General features: G+C 39.6%; 4 protein-coding genes across 8 annotated transcripts in view; 2 read left to right on the top strand and 2 right to left on the bottom strand.

Annotated features, from left to right (window-relative positions):
• Positions 1-775: 775 nt before the first annotated feature.
• Positions 776-11,360, bottom strand: LOC122405830 (progestin and adipoQ receptor family member 3). Of its 2 annotated transcripts, none has more exons than XM_043410838.1 (8): positions 10,947-11,360; positions 8,936-9,123; positions 3,732-3,916; positions 3,024-3,180; positions 2,776-2,928; positions 2,067-2,346; positions 1,513-1,677; positions 776-1,174 (listed from the first exon to the last, which is right to left on the bottom strand). In XM_043410838.1, exons 2-7 carry the CDS (start codon positions 9,092-9,094, stop codon positions 1,538-1,540), a joined length of 1,074 nt encoding a protein of 357 aa, XP_043266773.1. In that variant the 5' UTR covers positions 9,095-9,123; positions 10,947-11,360; the 3' UTR covers positions 776-1,174; positions 1,513-1,537. The 2 variants fall into 2 exon arrangements, with proteins under 2 accessions (XP_043266773.1, XP_043266774.1); XM_043410839.1 differs by lacking the exon at positions 10,947-11,360 and adding an exon at positions 10,143-10,345.
• Positions 11,361-13,010: 1,650 nt separating this feature from the next.
• Positions 13,011-19,494, bottom strand: eff (ubiquitin-conjugating enzyme E2 eff). The gene is made up of 6 exons (XM_043410841.1): positions 19,080-19,494; positions 18,066-18,129; positions 16,880-16,911; positions 16,667-16,744; positions 16,414-16,519; positions 13,011-15,822 (listed from the first exon to the last, which is right to left on the bottom strand). The coding sequence occupies exons 1-6, from the start codon at positions 19,101-19,103 to the stop codon at positions 15,683-15,685; spliced, it is 444 nt and encodes a 147-aa protein (XP_043266776.1). The 5' UTR covers positions 19,104-19,494; the 3' UTR covers positions 13,011-15,682.
• Positions 18,647-21,096, top strand: LOC122405831 (uncharacterized). Its single transcript, XM_043410840.1, has 2 exons — positions 18,647-18,814; positions 19,752-21,096. Exon 2 carries the CDS (start codon positions 20,299-20,301, stop codon positions 21,001-21,003), a length of 705 nt encoding a protein of 234 aa, XP_043266775.1. The 5' UTR covers positions 18,647-18,814; positions 19,752-20,298; the 3' UTR covers positions 21,004-21,096.
• A 632-nt stretch (positions 21,097-21,728) lies between these two features.
• jvl (javelin-like) overlaps positions 21,729-27,709 on the top strand; it is an 85,986-nt gene continuing 80,005 nt past the window's right edge. For all 4 annotated transcript variants that reach the window (XR_006259891.1, XM_043411280.1, XM_043411282.1 and 1 more), the window contains exon 1: positions 21,729-22,842. Coding sequence is in view for 3 of the 4 variants with exons in the window: in XM_043411280.1 (XP_043267215.1) it covers positions 22,798-22,842 (45 nt within the window). In the remaining variant the exon portion in view is untranslated. The remainder of the gene's footprint in view (positions 22,843-27,709) is intronic.

Raw genomic sequence — 27,709 nt, 5'->3', positions numbered from 1 at the left:
AGCATCACCCCCTCGTCGAGAGGGAAACTCGTGAGGGTTTTCCTTTTCCTTTCCTTTTTTTTTTATTCTTACCTCGCGAGATATTCGCCCTTGCAACGTGCCAACGATAAACCGTGAAATGAACACGGGACGGGGCTCGCCCATGATAACTCGGAGGGATACAAAAAAATGAGGCTGCCCACTAATTTCCATTAATATTTTCACCGGCTTACCTTGAAACTCGGAATCATCGGACTTCATTTTTTCGTCGACCGACCAATAAGTTTCTGTATTTTTCTTCAGCGTCATTAAATTTAAAAAAATCAATGTTCGAGGGCTTTTCGTTAACAATTTTTGACTTTTTTTTATTATAAATTCCATCTTCCCGGTGGTAAACAAAAGTATCCCGAAAAATGACATTCTTGTTTTCAGAACAAAAACGGAACGAGCTCTATCTCGTGAGAAAAGAAAAAACGACGAATCGACTCCAGCATCGCTGAAAATCGACTGACGGGCTTCCACGGCCCTCGATAAAGCGTCTCGGTCGAGTATTACAGCAATCTGCATTGACGACCGTTGTAAACGCTTTTCCGTGCGTAGGCAATGAAGAAACCGAGCAAAAAAATTCCAAAATAAGCACGCATCAGTTTATTTGCAGGAAAAATTTTGTTTTTTTACCATGAAAATACGGTTTTGAAAAATTTCGTTCTCGGAACCGGACGATGAAACATTTTGCTCGAGATTCGACGTAAATTTGTTTTTCCCCGATGAATAAAGCGGTGCGAAATAATACCAATTATTTCTTGTATAAATATATTTTTTATTAAACAACTTTCAACTGAAATACCCGAGCAGTTTGAACGCCCAGTTGGCCGAAGGTATTCGTCGGAAAAAGATAAAAGCATGAGCGCAGTTTTGGTCCAGTATTCCAAGACGAATGGAAGAGCCATGGATTCTCTCAAAATTCGAGCTCCGCGTCGCGAGTGTCGCTGCTGCTTCCTCGTTTACCGATCCGTTGGCAGACTCGACTGATCGACGAGCTGAAACATTTCTCATCACCTTTCTCGCATGTAAACCCTCAAAGGATTATTTATAACACAGAAGTGCTTGTTCGTCGTTGCATAAAACGGTATTTCCTCGTACCATTTCCCGGTACTCTGACCCATCGATTCGCAAATGCAGTCAGCAGGAGGTACTGAAAATACAGTGAAAGAAAAAATGGAAATTATTCAATTACGACGATCACCACAAATCGCATGTTATCAGTGGTGAAATTTGAAATACTCGAAAACCAAGTAAAATTGCGATTCTGCATCGAAGACCTTCGTTATTTTATCGATTATCTTTTTCCAAACTTTCAATCCAACTCGCCGTATTGAGAGATGCGAAAAATATTTTCAACGAATTAGAATAATTTTCTGTTGCTTAATGACGTTCGAATGAAAATCTAAGACGTTTTGGAAACGATTTTTTCCTCGGTTCGCTCGATCGAATTCTTCGACTGCATTTATTCTGTTTTCTCTTTTTAAATACCTATTGGGGTGTCCCCCTCCAAGTGTCACAACGTCATTTGACTCGGACAGCCGTGGTTCATTCTGTACTCGACATAGATCATGCCGGTATTGTGCCAGTAATAGAGAGCGAGTACAACCAGGGCGTGCCACCATTGATGAGAAGAACCGATGTAATCAACGGAGCCTGAAGATGAAATGTCAAAATTTCGTTTTCCCTCAAGGCACAATATTTGCGACGCTGAAGTTTCCAACGTTGAAGTTCAACGAAATGAACGAAAAAAACGTATTTAATTCACCAATTTTTTATTTCACGAATCGTTGGTGCAGTTTGAAAAACTACGAATCGCCAATTTGGCAGGAAACAAAATAGGAGAATTACTGGAATTATTTAAGAGTTTTTTTCGATCATTTCGTTGGACTGCAACGTTGGAAACTTCAGCGTCATCAATATTTCATGAGTCTCATTCTTTGCGTGATGAAAATTAATGAAAATTTCTCGATCCGCTTCCGAGAATCCTCACAAATTTTTCGAGCTTACTTTCCTTGCTAAATGGGAAAATAAATAATATTCACCTGGAAACAAACGCTCGGGAAGTTTGCTGACATAAATGGCAAATGCCAAGCCACTTATAACGTACATTCCGAGTACCCTTGGCACGAGCATGCTGACCATTGGATTGTCCATTCCTCCCATAGCTACGCCCCAGTGAAACGTCGGTAGCACACCGTAGATAGCCCAGGCAACGAAAACCATGAGTTTTATGTTGCCATCGACTTCGAGCTTTGGTATTTGGAGCACCATCGCTAATATGAATATCATCAGGACTGTTATCAAATAGAACCGTTGGAGTTCCTGGAAAAGTTCAAAAATTTACTTCGGTTCGTTATCGACGTCGTGGGATCGGAGCGAAAACGAATTAATTTCCATTATTGTTGTTTTTTTGGCTCTGCCCCATGGCAGGGGCAATTTCAAAATGTTGCTGAAGTTTTTGCTCGCTTCAAGTTGCACATTGAGCAAAAAATTTATGAAAATTCCTCGAAATTATGGGACATTTTTGAACTACGATTCTGTCACGCAATTTTCGCTTTCTGTTCAATTCCGAAAAAGAATCTGATGATTTTGTAGTTTTCAATTATTCATTATTTACTTCCTGGCTCACAAAAATTAGACGTTTCAACATTCTCTACTCGTACGAATGAATTTCTTCGAAAAAATGGCTTTACAGTCGTTTTATGAAACTGAACGTTTGAATAGCAGGTGAAAAAAAAACTCGTCGATTACTTTGTGACACCAGAAAGCGTAATAAACTCCGGACATGTAAATTGCCAGGAGACTCAACGCTATGCCGAAAAGATCGAAGGACAGGAAGCACCAATAATCCTTTTCGCTCCTGCAGGAGAACGTGTGATAGACCGACGACAGTATCATGCACGCCTGAAATCAAGTGGAAAGAACAATTTAGTTCACTCGTGAGTCTGAATTCTTGACAAAATCATGTGAAAAATAAAATTGCACTGTTTCGGGCTAACCTGAAAGCACACTAGGAGCAGTGTGACCAAAACTTTGTCGCCGAACGGAGCGTGGATGTTTAGTAAACAAATGTCATAGAGTGTCAGCCCCAGGAACAACATCCATCCGAATACGTGGCTCCATATATTAATCGTCTCGTTTGTCCACCAGAATACGCTGACGAAGAGATCGAATAAAATTGTGTGAATAAGTGAAAAAGCGAATTATTCAGTGGCCTTTGGTTCTTTTTGATCTCGTTCGACGATTCGATCTTTTAGAAACTTCTGTCACTTGGTGCTCACGAAATAACGAATTCAGATATTTTTAGAACGAATAATCAACGAATCTTTTGAGAAAAAATGATCATTTAATAATCAGACTAAATTCTTCTGGCGTTGGAAACTAGCTCGACGACTTTTTGAGGAAAACTTTCGATATTGTTACAAAAATGTGTACTAAATTCGGGATTTAAGATTTTCTGGCGAGAATTTGTGGAAAAATTTAAATTAATTTCAGATCCCCTTTGCTGACGAATGATATTTTGGTTAAACTTTTGATGTTTCGGGAATTACAATTGCTCAAAATCAGCGTTCGTAAGGCTCCGAAAAAATGGCTGAATTTTCGACGGTTTTTTTTCTGTTTAGAATAATAATTCGGCTGGAAAGCACAAGCCATTGATTTTTAATGATGGAAATAATTGAGAGACTCTTTCTCCTGCCGTAACTGACCTTTCCAGGCATAATTTCGTGGTGAGGTATCCCCGATAACCATGAAAAATGAAAGGGTTGTGCTGCAGGTATTCAGGCGCTTCCTCGTAGGGCAGCAGACGCCTCATCTTTTCTTCATCTTCGGGCGTAATGACTTTTCCCTCGAGAGGCGACGAGGCCGGTTCTCTCGGGCGTACGTAAGCTGCCTGAAAAAATAATCAGCTGGTCAAACCGCGCCGGAAATAATTTTGAGAGACAAACGACAAAGTTCAACGTCGTGAAAAGACACGTCGAATCTCAACAAAAGCATGAATGGACGAGGGAAGAAAGAGATGAAAAAGAGAAAGAGCTAAGAAAGCTCGCGAGTCCTCGCACCGGACTGATTAAATGATTTACGAGCAAAATAAACATTGATTAAACGACGAATTCACGAGTCGTTGAACCAGCACGGGTCGTTGACGAGTCTTAACACTACAAAGCATTCCAAATGGAGCATTTCGGTATTTCAACACTCGGAATCGTTCAGTGACATTTTGTCTGAACTACAATTCGATGTTGTGCACATTTGGAAAAGTTTTAGGCGCATGAAAAATTGGTGAGGAGAGTTTTTGCCAATCGAGAATTCATTCGAGCCTGAATTCGAGTGGCAACGAGTCGAATTTACTGAAAATTTATTTTTTTACTGAGAGACACTGGTCTCGAGTGGGGAAACTTGAGAAAATTCGCCACCGGGATTGCGTCAATTTTTTGGGGCGTTTAAGGAACTATTAAATGGGAAAATATTTCATATTCCTATGACGTTTGCAATTCCTCGGAGATGGAAAAATATAAAAATCTCGAATTCGGTTACCTCGAGGAAAATTCGATTGGCCTGTCGCCGTCAATCGAACCGGCGTTCTCGAAACGTGGAAAAAAATGAGGAAAAACGAGAAAATCGTGGAGCAACTCTCGAGAATTTCGTTTGAGATTGTGATTGAAAAAAGGAGATGAAAAAATCGGATAATTCTAAGAGTGCGTGTCGACCTCGAGGAAACAGAGAGTTGAAAAAAGCAATGAAAATATCAGAGCGCAGCTCGAGGCTCGACGTGCTGACATAACATCGCGATACGAACGATTTCGAGGATGCGATTCTCGGATTTTCTAAGCAAGAAAAAAGCCTGCGAGTATCGAAAGAGACTCGCCAGCGCGCGAAAGCGAAGATGAACTTTTCGAACTTTGTGAGAAGGATTCTCGAGCAGATCGGACTCCGGATCGATCGCTAATTTATCTCCTTAAGAGGGTCAAGGTAGTTAAAGAATTTCACTGCCACGAAGTAGGCCGTTCTCCCCGCATCGTCGAGTCGTAGGCGAAGAGCGCGATCTCAAGCACGCGCATATATTTCGAGACCGAGACGCGATTTCAAACGAATGTAAACACGAGCGTCTAAAGTGCTCCTGAAGTATTCAGAGTTTTTAGAAACATTGTCCGATGACGGGCGCGTGCGAGCTGCCCCTGGGAAGGCCAACGCCGCAAGTTCGCATCGATCGAACGTTACGCCGGGCGGCGTGCGAACGAAAAAGAACTCGAAATAAATAAAGAAACGATGCGCCGCGAGTAGGTCACGATCGCTGCTGTGTATACGGACTGCAGTGTTACTGCGGCGAGCCAAGTCAACCTCGAGCGGGCGAAGCGTTTGAAAATTCTGCTGAAATAGATTCGTGGCCCCAGTCGATGTATCCTTCGCTGCCGTTTCGCTGGCTCTTCGAGTCTCAAAAGGCCTTCCGTTTCCTCGTCCATCCGAAAATTCGTGGCTCACGGAACAAGTTTCGTTTTTGAATGTTCGCCAAGTGCGACTCGGTCGTACGCCGCATTATTTTCGTTACGAAAAAACGATGCGAATGAAGATTCGACGACGGCGAGATAATCGCGATCGTTTTCAGAGATTTTCGACACGAGATGAAATCTTGAGAAAATTTCATTGCCCCCCGATGCCAGCGCCTGGAACTTTTGCCCGAGTTTGTCCGGTGAGGAAAGAACGGAGAGAGAATTATCGGTTTCGTGAGCTCGCTGCACTCGCGTGCTGGAATATCGTCGGCAAATTATGCCGTTGAACGAGATTAGCGAGTGTCTCGAGTTTGCGTTACTAACGAAGTTGACATTTGTCTACGAGTGCTTGCTTTTCTAACCACACACCCGATACAGCTCCGAAATAACCATTTTTTCGTAGCACTTTTCGGCCTCGTCCTCTCTACGAAAGGGAACGTAGAGGCGCGAGCGTTCGAGAACCGGAAATCGACGCGGAACGCTGCAAAACTTGCGATAATCTGTCCTCGTACACGTGACCTTTCCCGACGCAATATCATCGATTAAAATCAGAAAAAATGCGATTTCGCATGCGAGGCTTCGCGCAGCTCACGAGTGTTCGGAAAAATTCTTCGAACGTCAATAATCGATGATTCTGTTGCAACCTCGTCGTTCCAAGTTGCCCAACGATATTATCAAAAGATAAGAAATTTCTTGTCGAGTTGAGAGCGGACGGGAGTCCAACGAGGGGGCGAGGTCGCTTCAGAAACGACGAAAAATTCTCTGTTCGATTCTCACCTCCCCAAACAATGTTTTCCAACCTGTCAAATCTTCCTGAAACCACCGTCAACAGCCCCAGTTTCATTCAAGCTCGACATTCTTCGTATCGTTGCACTTTCGATAAACTACAAATAAACTAATTAAAATAACTACTTGCAGAGTCAAGGGACGCAGCAAAGATGCTCGTTGACGTTAATGCGTTGAAATTGACGACGGAGCTGACAGCGATGCCCACGAACGCGAGGTTTTATTTATTACCTCGCGATGCAGAAATTCTATTCCAGTGAATTTCGGCTCGGATAACGCGACAAATAGCGTTGCACGAAACAATACGACGCTGAAGTTTCCAACGTTGGAGTCCAACGAAATCAACGAAAAAAACGTTTTTAATTCACCAATTTTTTATTTCACGAATCGTTGGTGCAGCTTGAAAAACTACGAATCGCAAATTTGGCAGGGAACAAAATAGGAGAATTACGTGAATTATTGGAGAGTTTTTTTCGATCATTTCGTTGGACTCCAACGTTGGAAACTTCAGCGTCATGAAACAATCCAAGGTACGAACAAATGCTTCTCGTTAATTTAGCGAATTTAAATTCAATGCGAAATTCATTTAGTTACAGTTTCTCGGGCGAGCATATACTTTTCAATTCGACTCCGAAAAAGTGAACGTTGCAAAAATTTGCATTGAAATTTGTTCCCAGTTTGACGAAAAACTGGAGAATTTTCATCCGATTTAATTTTGACGTTGAATTCAAACGTTTTTTTAATTTGAGGAATTGAAAGGATACAAACATCGTAAATCCGCATTTCCTTTTCGATTTTTCCAAATATATTATTACTCGTAGGTTAAATTCTCACTGAAAATTGAGTCCGCTCGGATGCGACACGCTCAAGGAGCGCGCCTCGCTTTCGAGGCGTCCTCTCGAACATAATTCCGTCAGAACTGGAAGAAATGAGACACTAGCGACAGAGAGAGAGAGAGAGAAAGAGACGAGGCGAGAAAAAAGGGAGGCAGAGTGATCGGAAGAGGACTGAATCTCAAACAGGTATTACGCCGGTAAGTCTAACTAAGAGATAGGAAAGCAGCGATACAAGTAGGTCGAAGCAACGGGACCTGCTTTTCATCTCAGCACACTGTGTCAAGCCCGTGCCGCAGGCTCCTCTCTTCGTCCATTAAATCGTCCTCTCTCTTTCGCTCGTTCAAACTCGACCGAGAGGAGTTTCGAAGGAGAAAAAACAGGAAATTTCGCTCATTCGAGGAAGAGTCGTTTTTCTCGGTGTTCTCTTTCGTTGTTATGGGATAAAGCGGCGCCCGTTGGGGACGCCTGTGCGCCGAGCGCTTCCGCGAAACTATCGACGCGTTGCTAGAGGAGCTCTCGCACGTTCGAGTTCGCAGTATTTAACTGACGGCGTCGAAAGCGACGCGGGATATGCACGAGTGTTACGTACCGAGTTTTTCTCCGCTTTTTCTCAACGAAAATGAATCGGAGCACACGAAATTGGGCGCTGATCTTCACGGTTTCGTCAATGCTCGTTTTTGTGCTGGCAACGAAGACGATTTTTCGAAAAATGCACTTTTACGGTTACGAAAATGAACACACAGAAATACGACGACACAATAACACTCGAGTGAACTGCGGAAAAATAAGTTCGAAAATCACAGGCATTTATAGGTAACCCAGAAAATAATGGAAGCGTGTCTACGCACATGGAACAATCGCTGAGCAAGTGTATAATAAGGTAAATAATAACTGATCCGAGGTTAACGCTGCTGGTTGTAAAATTTGATATGAAGAAAGTATGACCGAGGAAAGCGTCGCGTCCACTTGGCCTGGTCGTTGTGAAATCACTGGTTGGTGTTTCGTCGTACGAGGAATGATAAAAAACCGATAAATCGATGGCGACGATCGGAAGAAAATGCTTCGATCGTCGATCGAAGAGCCGCTGACTTTTTTATGGCGAATCCATTTTCGAAGACGAGCTTACGCTCGAGACAGCAACACAATCTGGCACTTCGGAATCTCCGGATCGTCTTTTTCGTAGGTTAGAAAAACAAGTGGACGAATTCATGATAATTGGGTTGACCGGGGGCACTCGAATTTGGGATTGAAACGAACCCGATGAAAAATTAGTGAGCCACAAAAATAGAGAAAACTTGACTGACCGGGTGCGAATATATTCGTCCGAGTTCGCGAACGGCTTCGAACTCGATCCGCCGCCGCGATCACGCACTCAACATTTCGGCAAACTAAAACGGTGTGACTATCTGTGAATTCCGAGACACGCGAACTTGAACTTCTTATCATTCACAGTTTACGATTAATGCAAAATTATTGTTCCAGCCAACATTTATTCGACAGTGCAATTGCCCACTGGCAGCTAAGACGACGATTAGACAAAGAAACTTGGAGAGATACTGCACGAATTATAGCTTAAAATTCAACGTGACAATGAACAAACTGCACTTGTCAAGCGAACGCGAAAAAAATGACACGAATACAAAAAAAAAAAACATTTTTAACCTTGAAATTCTGATATTCGATATTTCAGGAACGACGAATCAAAACGTTATAAATACTCGGAAGTACACAAACGATAACGCTATTCCGAAGAATCGTTCGAAAAGCATCGTCTTCCAATGAAGTTGACATTGAACTTGCCTTATTGTTAGAAGCTTTGTTGATTTCGGTTTTCCTAACCGACTGGACGGAGTTGAGCTTCTCGCTCGATTTGTTGTTGTTGTTGCTCGACTCATTCTTTGTTTCCTCCGTTTCGATTTTTTCGCTCTCCTCTTCGACACCTGCCAGTAATTTCATCATCGATAAACGCGCGTTACTCCGCGCTCTCACTGTAAAGTCAATTATTTATGCACATAAATAGATGAACGAAGCACCACGTGAAGTTTTTTTCTTGTCGACGAGGTTATGTTGTGTGCGGTGAGCCCTAAAATCGACGCTCCCATAAACACAGTGTTTTGAAGGAATGGAAGGTTTTCGTCCTGCTATTCTTTTGGGAACGAATCATCAAAAATCCGGAACAGTTGCGCGAATGTATAAAATGTTTTTTTTTCGTCTTTTTTGCTGGATTTCTTCACTCGAAATCTCAACAGCACAACTCTTTTTCACTTGCGGGAGAGAAAAAAAAACTTTCACGAGTCATTCCTACTAGATGAGAACTTTCTCTCGTCGAATAACCACAGTGATCGTGCTCATTCTTTGCCATTATTACGGAGAGCGCAGAGCATTTGTCCGATGTAAAGCCTCCGAAATAAATACGCGCGACCGAATAAGTATTTGACGACATTTCTAAACAAAAAGAAATCAGGTTAATCGGCGTTTTGCTCCGCTCGAAGACGAACTTTTTGTTTAAAAAAAACCTCGAAACTTTTTATTTTTATTTCAATAATACTGTTGGCTCTCTCATCCGAACGGGGAATCGCGGTATCATGACGAGGGTCTAACCCGACACCCGATGCGTGAAAGGGTGAAAGTCGAGAGGAAACGACCGAAGCGCCACTCTTTTCAAACACGCGCGGATTCGATTTTAACGGACTTTTGGAACGTTATTTCATAAGCCGAATTTTAACCGATTCAATTTTCCCATTCCGACGTAATCGAGAAAACGAGAGTATTCCTGGAGTAATGACAGACAAAGAAATTTTTCATTTTTACAACATCCAACGATCTTTTTTTATCGTTTTTACAAATTTTAATCAAAGTTTATTAACAATAAATTTGTTTTCCGAATCCCGCGAGTCGTTAACCTGTTAATCAATCTTAAAAAAAAACAACGAAAATTCTGCACCAACGTCGAATGGATGAATTTTTTTTACAAGCTTTTTATCGAGCCCAATTATCGAAAAATTACCGGTCGATCGATCGACGAACACTTTGTTCGGGTTCGGAGAGGTCTCTTTCCCATGACGTCATCACAATCGTTTCCAATTACAATTTTGAGACAATACTATTACTCGTTTGGGCATGATAATTGTATCCGCTTATCACCTCACACGAACACCTCTACCGGTCTCTTCCTCATTCTTACGTCTGTGACACCAACGACTGCATGTCTACGAAAACACTGTTTAAATTCACACGTCTGTTCGCGCATATTATACCTCCGACGAACGAGTCATTTGGCCTCACCGGGGAGCATTTTAATACATACACGGTATGTACATACATTTGTAAAAATAATACACGACAATAGTGTACATTTCCGTGAATACAAAATGTTAATCGCGTATTCATTTATTCATAATTGCAGCTCTAGATGAATAGTAATGGTCCATGGTAAAAAATCATAACTATATATTTAAAAATAAATTCTGTTCTGATATTTTCAATAGGAGTTTGACGTTTTTGAAATCCGGTGTGCCATGAAGTGAAATAAAAAGTTTACCCATTAAAAAATTGAGTTGCGGAACTCTCGTTTTTCCGCAAATAATCGGATTGAAAAATGATTTTGACAAATTCACGAATTCGGTTTTTTATCGCGATATGATTTTTGACAACGTGACTTAAATTTTTGGTCTATTTCGTTATTGCGACAGGATCTGTGGATTCTCGTTTCAAAATATTGAAGCTTTCGGCAAAATGTCTGAGTGAACAACGATCGAAAAAACGGTTTTAAAAAATCGTCGGTTAAAAAGAAAATAAATACACAACTCACCTCGAAATATGAAGTAGATTGTTATAAGAAAATACAACTTTGCACACTGAGAGCTTTTAAGGAGATTGAGAATGCCGATGAATACTAAACATTTGAGAATACAGTGCCACGAGACTTTTTCAAATCTCCGTCAAAAAGAACGCAGGGCGCGCGTTACAGTGGGAAAACGAAGGAGGGAAAAGAACGAGACAACGACGCTCGACGGGACGAGAGAGTAAATCCGACAAGTCCGATGGACGAGACGTCGTTGTACTGACCACTAGCGCGGCGAAAGACCCGAACATTCTCCTGCTGGTGTGTATGCCAGTAGTAATGCGAAGATACCCCACCAAAACAGCAGCACACATATTTCACAACGTCGATTCGCCGACTCTCTTGCCAACGATCGTTCACGTGCGTGGCCGATTCGCGAGGCAACGAGAAATACGAGATACCCGTGCACTGCACGTTTGTAACCCGCACGATAACGAGGCACACTAGTCTGATATTTTTCGTTCGCTTGCATCTTACGTCACTTGGCACTCTCTCCGTATTCGAATACCCGTAAAAAATAATGCCACATAACATTATTTCGACCGGTTTATCAGTTGAACAATTAGTTGAATAATATTGCCTGAATAAAATGCCGAATCGATTAAACCGAATTTTTGGTCGGAAACGTACATTTTTGTGAAGGCTCAATCGTGTTTGTGTTATAATGCGGAAAAATCGACCGGTCCGTCCAAGTTATATAAAAAAATTGGCTCAATTCCTTCAAAATATTGTCCATCCATTGTTTTCTTTGTGGTGTCCAGTTGCGGAGAGTCGCCGAAACGCTGATTCAAAAATCACGTGACTGACAGACCCGCTGTGAATTTTTCGGAATGCCGTACGGATTGAGAAGTTACAAAAATATCCTCGGTTCCTGTTTGTTCTGTAATTGAGCCCAATTATTTCGTTTGCTTTGTATCTTTTTGAGAGAGAGAGAGAAATAGAACGGTGATTTTAAGATTCCGAAACAAAGGACACAATCGTTTCGAAAGGGCGGCAAAAGATTAAGGTTATGTAAGAGTTTTCACGTACGAAAAAAGTTCGTTCCAGCAACTGCACAATTCACATAATATTCGGCATAATGGAAACCAACGAAATGCACCGGCGGTACAAAAAAAATGTCTTATTGGAACAAATTATATTACACTAGTTCATACAGTACGACTATGCGGTGCATACCAGCGCACATGATAAAACCTGTCACCCACGTCGTTGCTTCCAAACCTTCCAAAGTATCGTTGGCGTGTCCTCCTCAACCTAGGAAAATCAATTGTGTCCCTCTCCGTTTTTGCCGCATTGCCGAATCCAAGTACGTTACGTATGAAGTATGCAAATATGAGAGTTGCGGCATAATGAATGCAATTATGTTCACAATTTTGTAGATTTCAGTTCGAAATTAAAAATTATGTATAAACGTCAAAATAATATTGTTTCGGCTTTTTTTCATTTCTCTACATTGCACGATTCTGAACTTTTTCGTAATATCGAGCTCGGAAAACCCCAGCCACTGAATATTGATTCGAGACAAAAGAACTATGCAAAGACGATTATAAAATCATCCACAAAAATGAACCATCGGAAAGCCGGACGATTTTTTTTTTTATCGCGGATTGAATAAATTCGATTGCACACTACTTGACTTAAGTTTTGTGACTGCAATTTTTTCATTTTTTTATCTTCAAAAAATGTTCGAAAAAGTGCAACGAAATTAAATTTTTCAAATACTTGTTTCGTTCGATTGATATAAAATTGTTTTTGTACCTGCAGCGAAGAATATTTCATAAAAAACATTTCAACAATATTGGAGAATAACTGTGATAAAAAATGTAAGTTTGCTGTATATTTTGTTCGATTGCTAAGGTTCGAAATTCTAATCGTGTACGAATCATGGAGAATTATAAAAATAGAATGAAATATATTCGAAAAACACGATTGGTCAATGAGGAATTTTATCGAGAGAGTGAAACAAAAAAAGGGAACGAAAATAATTGTATGTGTGCAATAGGAAAAAGAAAAGAAAATCGAAAAAACGAGTCCGAGCTAGAGGAAACTTTATCATACAAAGTCTATTACAGTTACACAACACGCGTTGAAGCGTGGGGCGCGTTGCGTTTGCAAATAATATACAACAGTCTTTCCGGTGGATCGACCATTTCGAATAACACAAACGGTCGACGAGTTCATTGATTTTTCTTATTCGTTTGTTATTATTTACTTTTTATCCTTTTTGTCCCTTATTTACCTCCATTATTAACGGTTCGTCGTTACGTGGATTTTTATTATATAAAGGGCTAATCGCTAAAATGTACACATTGCATGACAGATTATTGAAAATGTTCGTCACTGCGTCGCTAGAAAAAAAAAACAACGATTACACATGAGTCAATTTGATACGTTTTTTCTGATGAGTTTTTTTCTTCGTTACTCGATTTTTCAGCATTGAAATTTTAAACGATGATCGATTGAATGCGTTTTTTTCCATTATTTTCATTATTTTTAAATACCGAAGCGTGCCGCGGATGCCGATCAATTTCTTACATTTTTTTCATAATTTATCATTGCTTTTCCCCATTAGGAAAATAAACCACGAGTTCCTTTCCACAATAATTTCATGCGATCCTAATAAATTCATGCAAAATATCGACTAAAAAGTTTTGAACAAATTCAACACGACGTTTTCGTACAATTTCAAATTTTCACTTACAGCACACGCTGAGATCACTTCGCAACGCGGACGCCTGTGATAAGAATTCTCAACGATCGAAAAGTTGCTCTCCTCCCGTGTGGCAAATATTTGAAATATCGTAAACGCACTCGTTCGCTAGAAAAACCGCTGTTTTGTATTTTCGACCGTTCGAGATTCGACCCTTAAAAAAACCGTCGTTCTGCTCCCTCCCGGAGAGACGTTTAGCAGCTTCGGCGTGTGAGAAGATTGATTTTTTCTTTCAATTTAAAAACGCTTAACAATATCTTTCTTTTTATCTTGCTATGTTTCTTTTCTTTTCTTTTCTTTTTCTTGACTTTACTGTTTTAACGACAAACACGTGTACGCACACTTTTCTCCGAGGCGAGAGGCGCGAGGATTGAGCTCGTTCATGATCCTTCGTACCCACAATAGTTTTATAATATTAGTCAATAATAATTATACGTAATGCATATAATTATTATCGTGAATTGACGAGCAATTACGTTCGTTCGGGTGAAACGTCAAGGGTAAAAAGTAAGGGAAATACTGTCATTCGAAACGAGAGAATGGAGTAAAAGAACAAAAAAAAAAAAACGTGTAAACATTGCTGATTCGTGAGGAATAGAACTGTCATTGATACCGCAGCTTGAGAATAATTGCAGACTAAAAGGCTGAAGAACGATGAACGGTCTTGGGCGAAGTAAAAAAATACAAGAAACGATGGTAATTTGATTCAAGCCAGTGTCAATCGAAGTGACACGAGGGGATGGAGAAATACGTAAAACGAAAATTCAGACCGAAAAGTGAAATCCCTCCCCTTCCCGAGCCGTGAAACTCCAGGCCACCGAAGATTAATGCACGAAATTTGACAAATTTACTCGAAAATAATAACGAGATGGAGGAAGAGGGGAAAAATTAAAACCACTTTGAGAGCCCGTGACACGAAAACGCGAGGTACAGATTTTACTTTCTCATTTCTTTTCGTTTAATTAATCAAACAAAACTTGACGATTACAGTTTCAATAGTCATTTATATAGAGCCCAGTCTTACAAAAAAGTTACCGCAATGTTTCAACGGACGGGCAAAAATCGCTCAATTGCATTTTCATTCGTTTTCAACTAACATTCGGTGTGCTGTCAGTTACGAGGGAACCGTCTGTTTTTTTCTTTTATTCAGCTTTTCCATCATTTGTTTTCGTTTTCGTATTCTTTTTCCGCACGTTCTTCACTGAGAAAGTAGGTATACGATATTACAGTATTATAAGCACAATTATTAAAAATTAAACTATCGAGTTCAAATACAAATCCTACTTCCCACTTTCCTATGATTTTCTTTTTTTTGTTCGCTTTTTCATTTTGATCCTGTGTGTACATGTCTGTGTCTGTGTCTGTGTCTGTGTGTGTGTGTGTGTCTGTATGTTTTCGTGTACGTGTAAATACGTGTAAGAATTTATCCACGCTCACGTTTAATCTTCTCTTTCGTATCTTTTTTATTGTTTTCTTTTTATTCATGAAAAATCAAAAGCTGACAATGACTTCTTTTTCGTTAAATATGTTATTTTTTTTTGCCTTTTTTTCTTTTCTTGTTTTCGGATATATAATTGTTTCGACCACCGTTACAATTGCCTCGGTAACCGACGCGCGCGGCTGGATTGAGAAGGAAAAAATAGAATAAAACAACCTCGCAGGCTACCTAGGACGGAGGAAATTCGTGTGAAGGAAAAAAAAATAATAATTGTTCACTGCTTGCCTGGAGAACGCACTGCTGTGGCCGGGGAGAGTTGAGAAGAGCCTGAATTGCGCGGCATATTTTGTTGGTTTGTTCTTTTTTTTTGGCTTACAAATAACAGACTTAGCCAGAGCTAGTTTTGAGATGTTTGTGTTTTTTCTTTTTTTTTTCTTTTAGATCAACGTTTGGAAATAAATCAGTGCTGAACGATAAGTGGCTTGTTTAGGCTGGGGGAGGGGGCTTCTCTCGTCGGTGGCTTTCGGATGTTTGATGTAAGCGAATATTGGCTCATCACATGGCATATTTGCGCGACCATTCGCGCGCCAATTCGTTGTATTTCTCCCTGTCGGTTTTGTATATCCTTGCTATTTCCGGTACGAGCGGATCGTCGGGATTTGGATCACACAATAGAGAGCATATTGAGAGTAACACTGCGAACAAATAATTCAAGATTCATTAACTATGAGCCGACAGAAGTGAAAATAATTAAGAGTGATTATTCTTTGATTTCGTATGAAATAATTGTTAACGTATAATATTTTCATTGTTAAGTAGAAACTTGTGTAAAAGCTGGTTTCTCATTCCTTTCGAAAGAGACGCGGTTTTTGGCCGTACGACAGTTTGCACTGTGACATTTGGACAAAATTTGTTTTTTTTTTTTCAATTTTTAAAAATGAAATTCAAAGATTTGAAAATGGAAAAAATCTTTTCTACAAGTGGTACGAGTGAAAATATCTCTTTTTATTTTTAAACTACGTTTTAGAAGTTCGAATTGCAGAAAGAAAAGTACTGTATGCAACAATTACTGAGTTCAGAATCCATGAGAATAATCTCTCTACAATCTTTCAAGGAAATGTTTGATGATAACTGTGAAAATACTCCAGGTCTGTAAAGTTTAGCGAATTTTGCTATCGCAATTGATTAAATACTTATTCAAACAGAACTTGAAAATCTTTTTACTTATAAACTTTGAAATTATATTTAGGCAAATGGAAAAAGGTGTATAATCATTCTAGACATACCCTTTGAAATAGTAAGTGCAGGAGACCATTGCGATCTCAATATATCCAAGCAGATACTTCCATTACTGTTTATGTTAGGGTGATAAATTCTGGTTGTGAAAGCAACCTGCAAAGAATAAATAAAAAAGGTATTAAATCATACGAATTTATTGATTTTCGTATTTCCACGAATGTATACATTTTTCGTAATGTTTCCATTTCTGTGTATATTTGCATCTCGATGTTAAATATGTATATCGGTTATGTAACGTACCTTGGGAGGTTTGAAAGGATAGTCTGTGGGGAAGTGAATTGTGAGGAAAAATACCCCTCCTTGATACGGACTGTCAGGCTGGAAAAGAAAATTTTTCACATTAGCTTCTCTTGATCAAAGGAACTTTTATAATTTATAACGATTTAATTTTATTTTATGTCAACCAATGATACTTTCAAACTATGCGGAAAAAGAACTTTTCTTGTTACTTACTGGTCCCATAATAGTGGCCTGCCAGTGGAATACTGAAATGAAAAAATAAAAAAACATTAAAATTTCAAGGTTTACTCTCCAATTTCATTTTGTTTGGCGACTTTCTCACATTTTTTTCTATCTGTGAGACACTTTGTATCAGGAATTTAGAACTATTTGGTATATGAATAATTGAAAAGAAATGTGGCGATGATGGAATCTCCATAAGCTTCCGTATAAATTTTACCATTGTTCAAGTTTTAATTCTTTATTAAATGTTCGATAACCTGATCTGAAATTTGGTCAATCTATTCGTATGCACTTTTACTTTACTGTTATTTAAAGTCAGTTATTTGTAGAATATTCGAGTTCGTGAAAAGAATACCTTAATGACATTGAATTTTGCATAGTAGGGAACGATTCTTTTATTTGTTAAAATTAGCTCAATGATTTTTGCAGATTCAATTAGAAGTTTCTCAAAAAAATTGTGCAATTATCATGGATGAACACGGCACTGGAATTTGGGGCAGGGAAAAAAAAATTAATTTCATCACACTTCGACAATATAAACTTCAATACCATAAATTTGGAAGATTTTCTAATTTCATGAAATCTTTTTTGAAATTTGTAGCACTGAAATGTGATGGAATGTATACGACTTTTTAAACTCAAGCTGCTGATGCGGCATTAATGTTGCACAAAAGATCTTTTCGATTATTTTGAAAACTTCAGGAGTCGAACAAAATTGCTTGTAGTTTGGATCCCAAAATGTCAAAAGGACGTAAGTATTTCAACTGCTTCCCAATTACCTAAATTCTACTGTGATTTCATTAAAATTGTGGCTTGATATGAAAATGCGATATATAGCATACCTCAATTGAAACAAAATTTGTATTTCATTATTCAACACGTTAATAAATTTATCATTGAACATATTGTCACAGAAAAATTCATAAACTCGTATTATGATTTACTTTGTTTGTAGTATGAATGTGCAAAACGAAACTAGCTGATATCGAAAAGAAGGTAAATTCAGTATCTCAAGGACACAAACTTGTCGGCATCATGAAAAAATATGTATTTAAATATCCACCTCTCCTCAATCATATCCAGCAAAAATTCTTGGCATCTTGGCAGATGTCCAGAAAAAACTTTTCAATCTAAGAGGAGAGGATTCGTTGAGGCAGAATTAAAAAAACAAACTCACAATCGTCTCCTACAGGTCCAGCGGAGCATTGTGCAGGTGGATCTCTTCCAAGGTCCTGAAGTTCCTGCAAAACAAACAGACATTTGTGAAAAAAAGGATCATAGAACCGAATTGACATTAATTAAAACACGGCAAAATTCAATGGCCCTTGGCCCAACAAAAGTGTACATACAAGAAATGTTGATCAAAGTAAATAAAAAGTTTGCAGAATAAAAAAATGTTTGTAACGTTCGTTGCTTTCTTTGCGTAGCAAAAATGAAAATTTTACCGCAGCCGATGAAACATTTGGATTGCACAGAAAGATAGAAAAATGGGATGACGGTATGGAAGAGAAATTGGAATTTCATCATTCTCGTACAATATAGAACAGAAAAAACGTAAAAAGAAAGTGTGCAGGGAGTTTTTGGAGAGTTATCTATAGAATAGTGTCCTAGCACATATGTACGCATATACATGTATGTGGCTATACGAATATAGATATAGATGTTATATATATAGATATGAACATATACGTATGCATGTATATATATACACATTGAATCAGCTTTACGTTACTTCCGGCAATTTCTTGGCCAGGCACTTGAAAAATTTTCCATATTTTCTGATTCCCACTGTCACCTCGTTCGTAGGTGAAAAAGTATAACGTCGAAACGATGTAACGACGGGTACGGGAGATGAGCTCGTTCTCGCGGCGATTCTTGTGTGAAAAACGGCGAATAACCCCGAAAAAAAGCTTATCACGGAGCGCGGTGAGGATTGTAGGAAATAAAAAAATAAGGGTTAGAAAAAAAGATGGAATAGCGACCGGAAGGAGAGACAAAATCAAAGAAAACAGCATGATTTTTACCAAATGCTACGAGATATCACACATTGCTCGTTTGGCCAAACTGCGAAAAAAAATCGTTAAGGGCGTTCGGGGACACACGTTTGACGATGCACACGAACGAAAAACACGAAATAAAACAATATCCCAATCGGTATAAGGTTCAAAGCAGCCGTTCTTGTCACACGTACCTTGTTAATTCGTTTTAAAGCCATTTTTTTTTATGAAGAACTGTGTGTTGATATTATAACTGGCCGAAGAACCCAGGGACAACGAAACCCGCTAGCCACAAGATCTTTGATTAGGGATTGCAAGATGGCTGCCCACGGTCTAAACGTCGTTCGACTACGCGAATCAAGCTCGAGCTCGCATTCTCTGTTTCGTTTTTTTTTTCTTTCTTGTTGTGTTTCCCAATGATTCTCGTCGTCTTCCAACGATACAATTTTATGTCGCCTTCCCCTTGATATTGTGACTTATTTTATCTTTTCTCACTAAACTCCTTTATTTTTTGATTAACCTTCGAACGTGTTCAATGTTACGTGCCAATTTTGGATTCTTTTGTCGAAAAACTTTCTTCGATATTGGATTATACGCGCTGACTTCTCACGGATTTCCTTTTATCGGCAACCTAGTTGGATTTTTGACGTCGTACACCAGTCTCACAGTAGATGGCGAATGTGACGTTTCACCGTAAAGCGGCGGGATCTTTGAAATGAGCTTTCGTTAAATTTCGTACCGCATAACGTTCATCGTTCAATAATTGTGTTCCGTTACACTTCAAACTATTCATATTTATTATAATTTCTTTTGTTATTTCGTATTTTCAACGATTCCTTGAAATTACAATCAATTTTACGATTTAGATATTTCCGCAGACATCTTTATTGGAGAGGAATCAAAAAAGCCGTCATGTTACCAGAGAAATAGTGTCACGTCATCGTTCGATGATTCGTGTACGAATGGACAGATGATCAACTGTACGATGTCATCGAAAACTCCGAACACACCAGAACATAACTTTTTTATTTTCTTGTATAACCTCGACCGATCTAATAAAAATTCATTAAATCGTAAATAACGGAAAAATAACTGTTTTTATTAATATAAGAATTTGTGAAAAATCATTTATTCTTTATCATCATTTATTTGTCATCATTTATTCTTGATCGTTGGAGCTGTGTTTGGTGCGCGCAATTCACTGCAATATATACAAACGAAGTAATAAAACAACTGACACACATATGTGGAACACACGTATAAGGTTTTGAGGTTAGGAACTTCTTTCAGAGCGGAATCGTGTCGCTTCAACAAACATGTATTTCGGTTTAATGAGAACAAATAAATATAAATAAGAAATTCAACATTGTACCGGGATCACCATCAAAATATGTGACATTCTGTACATTTAAAATGCAAAATTCAAAAAAATCGAAAGGTACAAGTTGTCGCATAGATTGTGTCGGTCGTAAGGCAAAATTTAGCGATGCCAATAACTCGAATAAATGTCGTGCCAAGAGAAATAAGAAATACCGAATAAAACGCCAATATCTCGTTTACGAGCCGGAAGAGGAGATATGGCACGAGCCTTACATGCAATCTTTGAAAAATCAATTTTCACCGACATCCGTACAATGTGACTCAAATATTGAATTTCCCTGGCAAGATATTGCGGTTATGGTCGTTGACGATAAGAAGACACGAGACAGTAAAAAATGCGATGAATCAGGGCTGCTCGATGGCGAAGCCTCGAAACTAAGAAAAGCAGGTTCAACAGGACTCATGAAATTACCTTGGGAGGATTTGGTGATCGGGGAGGGGATTTCGAACGTCCGAGACCGTAAAATTAATGAAATTGCTACCTGTGACTCGTCCTTGGAAATTCCCTGGAGCGATTTGATTCTGGAGGGGACTTTAAAAATCGAGTCATCGTCGGAAGTCGAATCCTGTAGGGGAAATCAGTTCGAAGTACCATGGGACGCCATTTTGGTACCGAAAAACCTTATTATCGAGCCCCTCGCCACTAAAAAACATCCGTCTTCGAAAATACCCTCGAAAAAATATAGAAAAAGAACGGAACATCGACGCTGCCCTCCGGAGTGTTCCAAAAATAAATAATTGCTTAATTTTTCAGATTTTTTCAAAATAACCAAATTTTTTGTGTACTCATTAAAAAAAAAAAACCAAACTCGATTTTGCCAAAAATTCCCTAAAACGTTACAATACGATTGAATTATTATTTATCGAATGTTCGAACGTCAATTTTTCGTGTTATTCGCGTACAGCTTTGAACTTATCGACCTCATTAAATATTCTTTGCATACGAAATATATCGACCTGCAGCTTTTGTGCTTTGTCGTTAAAATTCACATGCTCATAGAACGTGCCTCGTACATGGTTTCAAAAAAAGCCATCAACGTGTGTTACACATTTGGAGGAGTGGGGTTTTCTCCGATCGTTTATGCTGCGTAATGGCGCTTTTCCGTAGCAGTGGTGGTTGACGTGGTTATTATTTAAAACGAGTAGCGTCCTTCGATTAAAAGAGTTGCTATACTGAAGCAGGTTTTGATGATTCGATCGAATATTTTTGGACGGAATCTGTTAGGCCGGCGGAGGCGGAGTAACTCCGATTCAAAGTTGTCGAAATCGACCGTGACGAAAAGCGCTACGTGAATAAAATAATCATAAAATCCCATCTCGCATATCGGGTTTATTCGGTTTATTCTAATCGACGAGGAGCGCCACGCTATGAAAGCGACGGTGCGCTGTACTAGTTGGAAAGAACTCGTCTGCTCGCTCGCGGTGTCGTACCTTGTACGATCAGTCGGCAGTCGGCAGTCGGCACTTGCCATCGAACGGAGTCGGAGTGTGCTGTTTCTATACGGAGGAGAGAGCGTGCGCGCGGGTGTGAGTCACACGACAGGGACAGCCCGGATATCTATATATACATATATTCGTGTACAAAAAACAACATACATACAGTCACGCGCGCTGGAGTTTCACAGTGAAAATGGCGTAGCCATTCCGAGATTGAGAATGTTGCAATAAAAACACGATAGTTATTGGCGTTTTAATGATAATGAAACGTAATAACGCTTCGATATCGTGTGTGACAAGTGCCGGTTTACCTTAACGTCCAAAACATTGCGGGTTCGTCGATAAGATTTATAAGCTCGGAGTGGGGGCACCGATTGTCAAATATTGTTCGGGCGATTATTGCACAAAGTCATTGCGAGTTAAGTGCGTGTTCTCGATGCTTGATATTTGCATATACGTTTATACTATCGGGTATGAAGTGTAGTGGTTCACGAGCCTCGGAGCCTCGGGAGAATTCTATTTGTTAAATTTGAGAGTGGCTGGTTGCAGGCACTGATCTACATTGAAAATAAAGCAGCGAGATGATTGCGTCAAAAATCCATTCATTCGCTCGGTTATTATTACGTACTCTGACTGTTGAAAGTCGTGGTAATCGTTGAAAACGAGTGGGGTGACTCAACGAGTGTTTACCGTGTTGTGCCAGTGTAAATATTGGTGTCGCATGAAGGAAATACGATAAAAAAATAAAAATAAGGGAAAATACGTGAGGGAAAGAGATTAAGAAAAGCGAGACGATGCTCCGTTCGTTGAAGCGTCGAAAAATCATCCTCGTGACAGCTTAAGCACGATCAACAAACGGTCGCAAGATGGCGCCACTGGAGTTTTGACACAAACTTCCCCCTTCCTCCCCCCTCTCCTGCCCCACCGTCGTTCCTCTCGGCCACGCTATCAGCTGGAATATTTCACGGGCGTTATCGCCTCAATTCAATAACGTTGCTCGGTGCAATTTTTTTCCTTTCTTTTTTACGCTTTTATTTTCCCTTCATTATATTTTACTTCTTGTTTATCTTCTCTCTTCGACGCATACTTCGTATTATGAGCAGAGAATTCTACGTGCCCTGCGCCCAATACGCATATCCGGTGAGTACTTTTTTATTATCATTGTATATAACTCGTCCTTGTGTTTGTGTCTATATATCGATTGAAACAGTCTTTCTCATTCTCCCAATTTACGGACATTATTCAGTCTGGTTAATGCCATGAATTACGACGATTATTCGTGCGCCGATAAGCACAAGAATCACCCGGCTCAGTGTTAACGTTTTTTTTATCAAGTCCCATCGTGATTTCTCCGTGAAATATAGTTTTTTCAGTGACGAATTTATTTCAATATTAACCTTATGATACAAGAATAAATTTGAAACGCCTGAATTTTTTCTATCCCCGAGATAAAATCGTCTTCGTAAATGTCAAACGTTTTTTTTCTCAAGGTTTCGTTTTGACTGTCGCACCACACTGTTTATATTTGGTGTTAAAAAATTGACATTTCTATACTACTACAGGTAAAAGCGTTCCACGGTTAAGTGGAGCCTTATTATAGTTTGTTTTATCAGCTTTTTCACAACAATTCTTCAAATGCTTTTTTTCTTACGTCAATTGTTTTAAAGAAACGTCAATGGAAAGTTACCGGTGAAACGAAAAATTCGGTGACGTGAATACGAAAAACGAGCGCTCGCTTTGAAATTGTGATGAGCATTCCACGCGACGTTATTCCGTGTACAAAATGTGAGATAACCACGAGGAAAAAAATGTTTTTACATATGCCGAGCTTCGATATTTTTCTTCCTAACTTTTGACGCGTCGTTGACTTTTCAATTTCTTTGGGCCCTCGAGGACTCGGTGCAACAAAATAACCCGCGTCTTTACCATTGTTCGAGTCATCGTAGATTTCGTCCACGTTTTTCCCGGCCCTTCGACCCTTCGCTCCTTTGTTTTCTTCCTCGATCCTTCGCCTTTCATTGTTGTTTATAATTTGAACATTTTTCTCTCTCTTTTTTTACACCGCCGTCATTCTCGACTCGTCATTGTTGTCTCGTATCCGTGCTCACCGATCGTGGGCGAACTGGCATCGCCCTTTTTCACCCTCCACTCCGATTAATCCCACAAACGTGTGACGTACGAGGGGGTACGAGGTTTATCGACCCCTCAGGCCCGCGTTTTTTTTCTTTCTCTTTTTTTTCGTCATCAAACTTCGCCTTGAAATCGACGACTCTCGAGAGTCCCCCCAACAGTGCCTATTGAATTTTCGTGTAGCTTGGAAATGAGACTCGTCAGCGGTGCGGTCGTCGTTAAAAAATTCTTTGATTGCATTTTAATCGCGATTGAATGAACAATCGAAACTTCGGGCTCGAAGGCTCCACTGAAAATCGTAAATGCAGCGCAGCAGCTCCGCTCACGAACCCTGCAATCGAGCTTTTTTCCTCCGGTGCTTTCCAAGCTTGATTCCAAGCGCGTGGAGAGACCCCGTGCGAGCGCTAATTGCAATCGATTTTTTCTCCTCGGTTTTATTCATTCGACGCGCCCTCTCGGAAACTCGTTTTCCTACTCGCACTTTAATGTGTGAAAAGGCCCACGTGGATTACGAATTATGACAGATTAGCGCATCATTTTTCGTCAGCGCACGTAATTGCCTCGGACCGTGAATGCGCCGAAGTGTTTCGACCGAATGTGACGAGTCAATCGTTTTCGAGTTATTCTTCGTAGCTGCGCGCGTTCGAAACCGTCGCTTTGGGAATTAATTGTTTTTGGTGATTCTCCAAATGTTCGAGGCAAAAAATCAGTTGCCAAGGCATTTTTGAGCCGAAATTTTTGAGCCTGGAATCCGAGTTCACGTCGTCGTGAGAATTTCGTCGTTAAATCATTGGGAAAAATGGTTTTTTTCCGGATCGACTAAATCGTCTGGGATTTCTCGGGGTAAGAAAATCGGTTTTTCGCCATCGAACGAGCGCCGTTCCCTGCGTCGCATTCCCAACCGATCTTTATTAGCAGGAGCAGCAGCAGCCTGACAAATTTATTACATCAGCCATTTACTCATTGTCAGCTCCGCGTGTTCCCCGAAAGGAAAACAATCGCAATATTCTTCGAGTCTCCGAATTCCTCCGCTCCTCTGCGAACACGCTTCGCTCGAGTCTGCCTTCAATTTACTTCTGCGATCTCGAGCGATCGAAGGCACCGCGCGTGGAAAAGTCTTTTATTTTTTCTCGGCCCTCGGGACGAGCTCGCCCTCGGCTTCGATTAATCTTTCCTTTGCCTTACAATGTTGCATCCCGTTCCGAATCTCCGTGACAGTTACCAGCTTGACCGGTTATCTCGTGATTAATCACCTTCCAACTTCTCGAGTGCTCAAATTTATCGTCAAATTCTTGATTCTCCTGCTCGCAAACCCGGTACCAATACGCATTTCACGGGTTTAAGGTAACTCCTGTACTGCACGCTGGTCAAACGAGTGCTAAATTTTCAAAACGCTTTTAGACCAAGTTCAACGTACCGATTAAACTTATTGTTAGTAGATATGTATTCAAGCATATTTTATTTACGTGGAAAAATATTTAAAATGATAGTTTTGCAAAACTATCAACTGACAGATGCAAATTTCCATGACGACACATTTTCACAGCTATTTTTCAAATAATCATCTCTATTTTTTAACCGATTTCATTGGCGAGGCTGAAGTTTGCAACGTTGGAGTCCAACGAAATGATGTAAAAAAATTCTCGAAAAATTTCAGTAATTCTCCAATAATTTCGTTTCCTGTCTAATTTCCAATTCGTAGTTTTTCAAGCTGCACTGATATTTTGTGAAATAAAAAATTGGTGAATTAAAAATGTTTTTTCCCCCATTTCGTTGGACTCCAACGTTGCAAACTTCAGCATTGTTCTCATTGCACCAAGTCTCATTTTGTTCCTCGACTGATCCTCTACGAATTCACCACGTAGATTTTCCTTTGAACTCATTCCTCAGAGAAATTATGAATGAAAAAGTTTTTTCACTCAATGAACGATTAGCTGCAACAGTGAAACGATCAAGTTTAAAAAAACAACTACATAGTGGATTCATAGAGGACCGGTTGACGAACAAAATGAGACTTGTTGGAATAAAATCGATGAAAAAAGGCAGATAATTCTTTGAAAAATACCAGTGAAAATGTGTCAGCGTGGAAATTTGCATTTATCAGTTGATGCTTTTGCAAAACTAGCGTTTTTTATATTTTTAAATGTTAATAAGATACGCTGTAATACAAATCCACTAACAATATATTTAATCGGTACGTTAAACTTGGTCTAAATGCGTTTTGAATATTTAGCACTCATTTGACTAGCACGCGGTACAGGAGTTACTTTAAATCGTCGCTGTTTATGATTTAATACTCTGCATTTGCGTGAAAAATGATAAATCATAAGTCACGAAAAAAAGAACAAAAATTTTCGCACGCACGCTTGTGTACTTTGTTTTAATGGCCGAATTAATATTTGCATGCCTGCGTCGAAGATCGAACTCGTTTTTCAATTCATTTAAGGTAGTTCGTCCCCGAAACGATTTTCTTAAGAAAATCTTGAAGTTTACACAGAATTTTTGGCTAATTTAATTTCTTAATTTCCTAATTTAACTGTCTCCCGGAGGAATTTATTTTAGGAAGTTGAAATCGGCCCAATTTGGACACTCGTAAAATACGATCCTTCGAGCATAATCTACCTTAAGGGGTGTCTCCCCTAATTAGAATTTTCAAAAATTTCTTTCTTGTTTCATCACATTTTTCGAAAGTATACAATACTTCAAAGTATCATACTAAAATTTTCTAAAGATCCGGGCAGTCCAAGTGTACTTTTGAACGACGTTTACTCGGCTGTCCGAGCGCGCTAATACGCACCGCCCACTGCGGTACCGCGTACCAGCCTTTGTTTAAGCGCATTGTTCTCAAAATTACGGTTTTGGGGGGCTCGTTAATCTCTCCCCGAAACTATTCGACCGATCCTTACCAAAATTTTACCAGGAGCTCTATTTTTTTTGCAAAAAACGATGAAAAAAACGTGCTTTCTCGTAGTTTTTGGAAAAATGGCCGCCGTTACGTCATTTTTGAAAAAATCAAAAATCGTACGCGCTATACCAGTTTACCCATTGATCTAAAACCATTTTAAGTTTTTTCTCCGATCGTCCGATACAGCGATTTATCGACAGTGCGGATATAACCAATTTTTTTTGTGTATTTCAAAAGCGTATTTTTTAGGCCTGACACTTTTTATAACCATATTTATAATTCGTACCGGTCAAAAAAATTCGTGAAAATAGTTTTTTTGCCCGTCTTATTAGGTAAAAAGTTTGTCGATCGTTCATGATCCGAAGGATTTTCGTGGGTTTAAATAATTCCGAAATTTCGTCGGAGACGAATTTTGTTTATGGGAGGGGACACAAAAAGCACGGAAAAATGAGTTTCTCGTGGGATGGTTTCGGTGTGCGGACTTCACGACCGAGTAAAAGGCATATGCACGCGAGTCGTCGCTGCTATTGGTGCTCCAGCGGCTCCAGCACGCACACGGTTTCTATACAATTTGAATTGCAGATCCCCCAAGTGAAATGAGAGAGCCCGAAAGCGCTGCGACATTGCACAATCTTTATTACCTGCACAAATCGCGCTGCTTGTTCTCAACTTGTGCGAATACGTGCAGCTGCTGCTCCCCGAGACCCATGAAACAGATCAAATTTAACTCGACGCGGTGTCCTCTCCAAAAGAATTTTCATGCCGTTCCTTCATCGTCGTTGTTGTGTTACGAATTCCCAGAGTTTAAACGCTCTTGGAAATTCGCTTTTTTCAACGATTCAATAATTATTCTATTCGCGCCACTTTTTCCACGATTTCAAATGACGCTGAAGTTTCCAACGTTGGAGTCCAACGAAATGATCGAAAAAAACTCTTAAATAATTCCAGTAATTCTCCTATTTTGTTCCCTGC

Source organism: Venturia canescens, chromosome 2 (genome assembly GCF_019457755.1).
Source record: "Venturia canescens isolate UGA chromosome 2, ASM1945775v1, whole genome shotgun sequence".
Classification (NCBI taxonomy): domain Eukaryota; kingdom Metazoa; phylum Arthropoda; class Insecta; order Hymenoptera; family Ichneumonidae; genus Venturia; species Venturia canescens.
The sequence above is the reverse complement of the archived record's forward strand: the minus strand, read 5'-3'. Positions and strand labels throughout refer to the sequence as shown.

Coding starts and splice junctions, on each gene's coding strand:
- eff (XM_043410841.1), bottom strand. CDS start 19,103: ATGGCTTTAAAACGAATTAACAAG. Junction 18,130..19,079: donor CTTTAAAACGAATTAACAAG/GTACGTGTGACA, acceptor TTTGTTTTGCAG/GAACTTCAGGACCTTGGAAG. Junction 15,823..16,413: donor TGCACTTACTATTTCAAAGG/GTATGTCTAGAA, acceptor ATTTGTTCGCAG/TGTTACTCTCAATATGCTCT.
- LOC122405830 (XM_043410838.1), bottom strand. CDS start 9,094: ATGATGAAATTACTGGCAGGTGTCGAAGAGGAGAGCGAAAAAATCGAA. Junction 3,181..3,731: donor ACGAAATTATGCCTGGAAAG/GTCAGTTACGGC, acceptor TCTCTTCGTCAG/CGTATTCTGGTGGACAAACG. Junction 1,678..2,066: donor TCCCGAGCGTTTGTTTCCAG/GTGAATATTATT, acceptor TTTCATCTTCAG/GCTCCGTTGATTACATCGGT.
- LOC122405831 (XM_043410840.1), top strand. CDS start 20,299: ATGCAAAATTCAAAAAAATCGAAAGGTACAAGTTGTCGCATAGATTGT.